Source organism: Vicia villosa, unplaced genomic scaffold (assembly GCF_029867415.1).
Source record: "Vicia villosa cultivar HV-30 ecotype Madison, WI unplaced genomic scaffold, Vvil1.0 ctg.000098F_1_1, whole genome shotgun sequence".
Taxonomy (NCBI): domain Eukaryota; kingdom Viridiplantae; phylum Streptophyta; class Magnoliopsida; order Fabales; family Fabaceae; genus Vicia; species Vicia villosa.
In genome coordinates this window covers 1657604-1666248 of record NW_026705010.1, presented here as the reverse complement: position 1 = coordinate 1666248, position 8645 = coordinate 1657604, and the positions used below count along the sequence as shown (strand labels likewise).

Here is an 8645-nt window from a genome sequence, read left to right as displayed (position 1 = left end):
GGTGGTCAGGATACTCTAAGAAAGTCTTAGCTTGTGTCTAAGCATTTGTTCCTAGAGTGATCAGGTTGTGATCAGGATACTCTAGAAGACCTAGTCGTGGGCTAAGTGGAAAACCATTGTAATCTGTTGCGATTAGTGGATTAAATCCTCAGGTGAGGTAAATCACTCCGTGGGGGTGGACTGGAGTAGTTTAGTTAACAACGAACCAGGATAAAAATAACTGTGCAATTTGTTTTTATCGTTCAAGTTTTTAGACTACACTTATTCAAACCCCCCCTTTCTAAGTGTTTTTCTATCCTTCATGATCATCATCATAGTCTCTGGGAAAGTTGGCATGAAGAGGAAGATTGTTAGGAGTCTCTTCAGAGTCTTCACCTCCTGAGTTGGCCTCCTCACTGTGTGCCATATCTGTTTCCATGTCTTCGACATAAGAAGAAATCTCTTGTTCTTGTTAAACATCAGTCTGTTCAAGTAATGGTGCTCCAGTCGAAGATCCTTTGTTTTAAGTAACATCACTTTGGGGTAGAGATTGGTTCCCTTCATCTGAGGGGTCACCTTGATTGGTGGCAATAGGGATCATAGTTTTTTCCTAAGAAAAAAGAGTATTAGAATAAAGAAAAGATTCATCTTTTCGAAAAAAGGAAAATAGTAAGAGATGATTACCGACAGAGCGTCAGGTTCAGAAGCATTGCTTCCAATGTATTCTAGAACCAAGTTGCCAGAAGGTTGGGGTTGGATTTCTCTAAGAGGAGGAGGAACGTCTTTTAGTTGGACATTAGCAACGTTCGTAGCTTGATAAGAAGAGACAGTTGCCTTGTGCTTCTTTTGTTTCTTCCCTTTTGGTTTGGGAGAAGCAATTTCCTTATGTTCTTCGACAAAAGCGGCATCACCACTGGATTTTTTCCTCTTGTTTGGCATCAAGGGAGGTTTGCCACTACCCTGAAAAAGAAAAGGACAAAGGCTTTTAGAGAATGTTAAGAGATAAAAGATCATATCATTAAATACCTTTGATTTTTTTGTTGTTTTGGGAGCAACCTCGTCAACTGGAACTCCTTGACTCGAGGAAGTGGTCATGCTAGAGGCAGTTTTAGCTGCATGTTTGTCTTTTCTTGGCGTTTTCCTTTTGATGGCTGAAAAGAAAAGAATTTAGTCGAAACATGTACTATATTAAAGATTAGTAGGTTGAAAGTTTGAAAAACCAAGAAATCCAAACATTCCACACCTTTACCCATTGGATAGGTAATCCTCGCTGCATCCAAGTCGAAGTGAAGAAAGCCTTTGAAACTGTCTAAGGTATGTTTGGATGCAACCACTCTTTTAGCAGGCTTTTGTCGATCATTTGTCAACTCTTTAAATAGATCCCCACATACAAACCAATTTGGGTAAGGGGGAAAAATGATAAAGCAAAATATGCACTTGGTAACCTTGGAAATTTGGGTGGTTCAAACTCAAAAGCCAAGTCATATCTGAACTCGGGTTTTACGGATTTGAGAGTATTTATTTTGGAAATTTGTTTTTCAAATTTTTCTTTTAGAATAGGGGCTGCATCACAAACTGTTCTAAGAATCTGAGTAGGCTTCTAGACAGTTTCAAAGTACTTTTGGAATGCATGGATTTCTTCGCAGTGTGTGAGTTTACCTTTGTGAGGTTGGTCCTGCAAAGATGAAAAAGCTTTTGTCAGATTAGCATCAATTTCTTCAGTGGTGTACATATTCAGAGAATAGAAATCCGTCCACCACTGGTCGAACCCTATTATGGAATAGAATGTTGGCTGGTATGCTATCAATTGAAAGTCAGCAAAGTCTGCGTAGCGTTTTTGGTGTGTCACAATATCTGGAGCTGTCCAAGTGGTAGTTGCAATGCATAACTCACATTTCCGTTGGAAGAGAGAAACAGGGATAAGTTGGCATAATACAAATTGTCTGGAAACAAAATTAGGTTGATAAGCGAGCAAGCATACATGGATTTTTATTGGTAGAAGTTTGAAAACCTGCAATCGAGGAAGCAAAAATGCACACCATATGTCTTCAATGGTGGTGTTCTTCTCTTTTACAACATCTTTAAGTGAAGCCGTAAACCAAGATGGACTGTGAGTTCGAATAGCGAATGGAGCCATCGAAGGAATGAAAGTTTGACATGACGAAAACATTAGGGTGTATTGGGTAATAGAAGTTTGCAAATTTGTATCCTCATCTGCAGGAGTCAACCGAAGGAGTCTGATACCTTCGATTTTTCTATCCTTTATATTTGGACTATTTTCATCAATGGGTCCACGTGTTGACAAAGAAGGTTCGAAAGTGGCATTAAGCCACAACTGAAGGAGCCAATAAGGTCCAGACAGGAGCAAGTTAGTGCCAGGTTTGTAGTTTTTTATTTTCTCACTTGCAGATCCTAAACTCTCATATAAACCTGCTAAAAGAAGTTCACTTAAACATATTTTTCGACCAAAATGTAATTGGTTAGCAAGCGTCAGAAATCTCTTTGCAACTTGCAAGGATTTATAACAAAAGATGAATTTAGATAACCATAGACCTAAGAATGCTATGTGTTCTACATCAGAAACGATTTCTTCTTGAGTATGGTAAAAATTGATGTAGGAACTGAAAGCGGCATTCTTGACGGTAAATCTGATTAAGTTTTCACTATCCTGATAAGAGTCAAAGGTTTCTCCTTATGGAGGAAGTCCAAAAATGGCAGCGATGTCGAAAAGTGTGGGAGTTATCATTCTACTTGGGAGCTGGAAAGTGTCATATGTACTGTCCCAAAAGTACAAGCTAGATAACAACAAGGGTTGACAGTAACTAAACCCTAGCCTTGACATTTGAATCAAGTCGAAAATACCCAATTCTTTGCAAAGTGAAGCTTTTTGGGTTTCAACTCTATCTAGCCAAGATAAATACGATCTATCTAAAGATGGACAAGAGCAAAATAGCCTAAAGTTGTCTGTAATATAATCCAATTGGAAGGCTTCTCTCATTCCCCTGTTGGAATCAACAGATTGCTGGGTTGAACCTTTTTTCTTGGAAGAATTTGTTTTGTTCACTATGGGTTTTGTGTCATGTCAAAGTGACATGGGAAAAATTTTACGCATTTTTCTAGATGAACTTCTGGGGCTAACGGTCCTAAAAACCCTAATGTACTTTCAGAAAGAAGAGATGGAATCATTACCTGAGAAGCCATGACAATTCTTTGTTCTTTCGTAAGTTTTGGGGGTGTGATGTTCTCCCGATTTCCAGTAGTCACAATCTTGCTCGTTGGAGTAGGGTAAGGACCAGAAATCTTTGAGGAGCCAATGCCTGTGGTTTGCTTTAGTTTTTTTGATTGCTTATCAGAAGGCATGGTGATTTTTAGGGTTTTGTTTTTGAAAAAAGGGTTTCTGGAAAATAATTGCAGAGATTGTAAGGGAGAAGGAAGTTTGAAGACAAATTTGTGTAAAAAGAAAGGTTTGAGGTAATGATGGGCTTTTATAGAGTCAGCTTGCGAAGAGTAGGTTCCATCCGTCAAAAGTCTTGGGTCACGTTCCAGACGTTTTAAAGGACAGCTGTGAGTTTACTATTTAGTTTCCTCGGGAGTGGGAAGTTATGATGAATAATAACTGCACGCACGTCTCGATGAGACGTTTTGGAAAAGTAAACCGCGATTGATTGACAGTTATTACTGTATGACTGAGAAAGCAGTTGAAATCTAAAGTCACAAGAAATGCCTATCTCTGCATGAATTCAAATAGTCATTTATTGGGGGTAATTTGTTAGCTGAAGATTTTGACTAAAGGATTATGATACCTCGAAGTGTTGGATTATGATGAAGGAAGAGTTTTCATAGAGCTACTCAAGGTTTTTTCTCTTTGGAAGAAGTATTATTCGACCAAGGGTAATGTTGGTAATATTTGACAAGTATCCTTCGACGTAGGCGCTGGTATAGTCGAAACACTAGAGCGGGAAGATCTGAAAATCAAATGGAGCGGTTTCGTCCAGCGAACACGTGGGAACATCTGAAGTAAAGTAAAACGTTCGAAACGTCGAACGTGGCAGACATCTATGTAACGACTGTTATGGTCGAAGTAGTATAAATAGGAGTACTATTGTTCAGTTTAGGATGTTCGAATCAATATACAGAAAATTCACAAAAAATACTCGAAGTACCAGCGCGAGAGAAAAGAGTCTTTGCTGAAACAATGTATGTGTGAAGAACATCGTATTTGCATTTCATGTTATTTGTTTAATGCAAAGTTATATTTAACAGTTCTTTGTTTATACGTTTGCTTTGTTTCGTTTCAAATTGCTTTACTTATTGCAATTTACATTAGAAAGTTGTATATTTTTGCAAATTAGAAAGATTATTGAATATGAATCAAATCACTAAAACACTATTCGACAAAGTCCTTGGATCAATCTAGTCGATCCTGCGAGTAACCAGATTGTTTAGACATTTTGGAGGACTAGCGGTTGTTTGTTAGAAATCACTAGTAAACAGCAAGGCGTGGGACGCGTCTGGGGACGCGTTTCTTCAGCAGCTGGCTTTTACCACTTCCCACACGCGTCTGGGGACGCGTCTAGCCAGCAGGTGGGACTTTCTCCCTTCCACACACGTCTAGGGACGCGTCTAGCCATGCCATGTGCTTTTCTTCAGTTTCTGCACTTTTTCGCCCTGATTTCTCCCATTTCATTTACCTAAGCCTACAAACACTATAACACACAACCAAAGCATAAAATGATGAATAATGAAATAAAACACTAAATAAAATAACTTAAAGATAACTAAAAACAACGGTAAAAACCACTATCACTATTTTTCTCATACTTTCTATTAAATTTTTCATTATTTCTCACTTTTTTAATTTTTAAGAAATATTTTTTTAATAAATTTTTTTTAAAAACCATTTAAATTTAAAATCACTTACTTTTTGAATGTGATCTTCAATTCCTGAGCTCAAGGAATTTGTTTATAAGTGTCATACCCCAAAATTTGCCCTAATATATTTGAAAATATCATTTTTATTTTGAATAAGTGGCATAGCGCAGTTGGTAAGAATTTGAGGTTAAAAAGTACAAGAGCGAGAGATCCCGGGCTCGAATCCCACTTCTAACATTTTCCCTTTTACTTGCTTTCTAATTTAAGTTCTAACTTTATTTCCATTTATTCAAAAATCACAAAAAATTGCATTTTTTTACTATTTAAATTTAATTTTTGTATTAATTAAATAAGCATTTTTTAAAATAATCAATTTTCACTTTTTATGCATTTTTAGTCAAAAAATCATAAAATATTTAAAAAACCCAAAAAAGAAGTTTTTAATTCTAATTTTTTGTTTTTTATTTTAATTTGTTTTTAAAATATTAATTTTCAATTGTAATTTATTATTTTATGTATTTGATAGCAAAAAAATTCAAAAAAATATATATTTAGATTTGATTGCATATTTTCATATCTTAGGGAACAAGAAGGTTTTGTTTTAGGAAAATATCAATTAATCATAAAAATTCAGATTATATTTTAAATAAGATTTTTAATCATTGATTGATATTTGATCATCTCATTCGTTATTTGTTAACTTAATTTTTTCTTATAAATACTAACAATCTCTAATCTACACTTACTTTTTCATCCTCTCTCACTCTCTCACAACAATAAACCCTTATCTACTATAAAGCTAATACTAATAGATTGACCAAACTGTCAATTATGCTCTTTCTTCTAAAATAATTTAGGCTTAATAGCAACTTTAGTCCACCTATTTTGTCTTTTTCTTGATTTTGATCCCTCTATTTTAAAATTACTATTTTAGTCCCCTTTTTAAATTTTATGTGCAATTATCGTCCCCCTATTTTGCTTTTTTCTTCAAAATTAGTCCCTATTCTTGTATTTTTTTCAATAGAAAACTCAAAAGGGGACCAAAATCGTGGTTTTAAAAATGGGGGGACTAAAATCGAGAAAAAGACAAAATACAGGGACCAAAGTTGTAATTAGGCCAATAATTTACACTACCATTTGGACATTTTAATAACTAGCTAAATAAGCATTCACCTTTCAATCATTATTGGACACTTGGCAACCTCAATTCCTTTTCTCCCAACACACATCTTCTCTCTCTTATTTCAAATTTCAAATTTCTTTCACATTTCATTTTCCCATACTTTGTTACTTTCATTTTAAATTTTCTACATTTACTTATTATCACACAAAAAATATTAATAACCTATTTTTTAATTTTAATAAAATTAAATATTTATTTATCTCACGGGTCACTATGAACACAATATTTAATTTATTTTATTCGATCATTACACACTTTCTCTATCTTAATTAAAATTTCAAATTTCTCTCACATTTTTTCCCACACTTTCTTACTTTCATTTTATTTTTTTTCTTTTTAGTTATTATCCCTTAAAAATAATTTATTTTTTAATTTTAATAAAATTAAGAATTTTGTTATCAGACGGGTCACTATCAACATAATATTTATTTTATTTTAATCAATCATTGTTTTAATTTGAGAGATAATATTCTTATTTTTATGACGGGTCACTATCAACACGATTCATTTTTTTATGATTATTTAATATAATTAAATATATATGATTATTATTCACTTTACATTTGTATTTAAATATATTTTATCTACTATAAAGCTAATACTAATAGATTGACCAAACTGTCAATTATGCCCTTTCTTCTAAAATAATTTACACTATCATTTGGACATTTTAGTAACTAGCTAAATAAGCATTCACCTTTCAATCATTATTGAACACTTGGCAACCTCAATTCCTTTTCTCCCAAACACATTTTAAATTTATACGTATTTAATTAAATTTTATACATCATCAAATAAATTTATCCATGCGAAAGCACGGATATCTTACTAGTTCATACTAACAACAATTCCCCACTATAAAGTCATTCACACAAAAATTCTCACGACACTATTCACATACACATATAATTTCTAACACCACTTACATATTTTTCAACATGTTCCTTTTACACTACCTTTAACCCAATTTCTAACCTAATGTGCATTTTTTCATCAACAAATTCTAAATATTGTTGCACCTAATTTTTAACACTAATTTTCATACAAATTTTTCCAATTTCTTACACAAAATTACTTCCCCGTGTGTATTCCTTTTCTACACTGTAATCAAAAGGCCAAAAAAAAATTTCTTACCTAATTTTATATATTACACTTTGTGTGGTTTTTTATTAAACTTATATATATTATATTTTTTGTTGTTTTATATTAAGCTTATATATTATATTTTACAAACTCATGTTATCTATAATATAAGAAAGTTCTATCTTTTTGAACTTTCTATATGGTGCTGCCAAGTGGCTTAGTCTTAGAGTAGTATTTGTTTCTTCTTGATGCGCCATGTGTTTCATTTGATGATTAATGAAGGTATGTTGTTCCATATTCCACCATTGATGTCTCACATAATTTGCATTAAGTTTGGTTTGTCCATGCATCTTCTATGCTCCATTATTATGTGTTACAAGCAGAACTTAATGAGGACTTTATATGCCTCTTTCCATTCAGCTTCACCATCGGTTATGGTTATGTAATGAAGAGTGGAATGAATAGTTTGTAACTCCTGCATGGTTTTGTTATTTATAGTATTGGTTGGTTACACTTTCTGCAGTATCATACCAGTGTCCTTCACTCCTTTGTTACCGAGAGTGGCGAAAAAAATGAGCTTATTTTATCCTCAGTTCTGCAAGCAATTTTTTATTCTGTTAGCATGCTCAGGTTGTTTTCTGATACTTAACTTTTTTGCCTATGCGTGATATTTCAAGGTGTTGTCAATCTATCACTATGGACTTGGAAGTCCTTAATGATTTTACTGGCTTCTCCCTTAATGTTTTTATGTATTTGCAGCCAAAGCACTAGAACCATTTCTGCAAGATTTGTGCCATAAGACATATGATGTAACACTTAGGAGGGGAGCAAAGACTATGAATGCTTTTCATTTGTAAGAGAAATGTCTATTACTTTATTTGTCATGTTTTGGACCATGATCTATTTTTGTTGTGTTTCTATCCTCTTTCTTTGTTCTAAAAAGTTGATTCACGCGTCTTCTTGGATTTGCAGGAAACAATGTGTACGAACTTTTGATGTCTTTGATTTTCTGAATGATATTGTGAGCAAGGTTCCTGATTTAGGTGGTGCTGTTGCAAGTGGCGTCGACCAAACTGTCACTAAGAGGAGGTTTGTGTTTGATTTCTCCTCTTATTTCTTGGGCTAATTCTGTATGCTGATTGTTTTTGTTGTATTTTAGGAATGTTTCTGAAGATGATGATAATGACAGCGACTTCTCTTCATCCTGTATTTGAGTAGATGATCATTACCTTTATGAAGAGAAGTTGAAGAACTTCTACACTAAGCACATTCATGAGGATGAAGAGATTCGTTATTGTATGGAGGGGAGTGGTTACTTTGATATTCGAGACAAAGGTGATTGCTGGATTTGTATTTCGATCAAGGCTGGTGATCTTATCATCTTACCAGTCGGAATCTACCACCGGTATACGCTTGACACAACTAACTATGTGAAGGTAATCATAATTCCTTTGATTAAGGCTTCATTTATGAGATGTGCAAGGTAGTAAGCAGTGCTGTTGTAACTTTTAAGATTGCTTAAAACTTA

General features: G+C 33.9%; 1 protein-coding gene across 1 annotated transcript; it reads left to right on the top strand.

Annotated features, from left to right (window-relative positions):
- Nucleotides 1–7386: 7386 nt before the first annotated feature.
- LOC131624027 (uncharacterized) lies at nucleotides 7387–8331 on the top strand. The gene is made up of 4 exons (XM_058895027.1): nucleotides 7387–7399; nucleotides 7877–7970; nucleotides 8090–8206; nucleotides 8277–8331. The coding sequence occupies exons 1-4, from the start codon at nucleotides 7387–7389 to the stop codon at nucleotides 8329–8331; spliced, it is 279 nt and encodes a 92-aa protein (XP_058751010.1).
- The last annotated feature ends 314 nt before the right edge of the window (nucleotides 8332–8645 follow it).

What these genes read in the sequence shown, in the direction of transcription:
- LOC131624027 (XM_058895027.1), top strand. An exon ending in ACTATGAATGCTTTTCATTT is followed by an intron (nt 7,971 to 8,089) that starts GTAAGAGAAATG and finishes TTGGATTTGCAG; the next exon opens with GAAACAATGTGTACGAACTT. An exon ending in CAAACTGTCACTAAGAGGAG is followed by an intron (nt 8,207 to 8,276) that starts GTTTGTGTTTGA and finishes GTTGTATTTTAG; the next exon opens with GAATGTTTCTGAAGATGATG.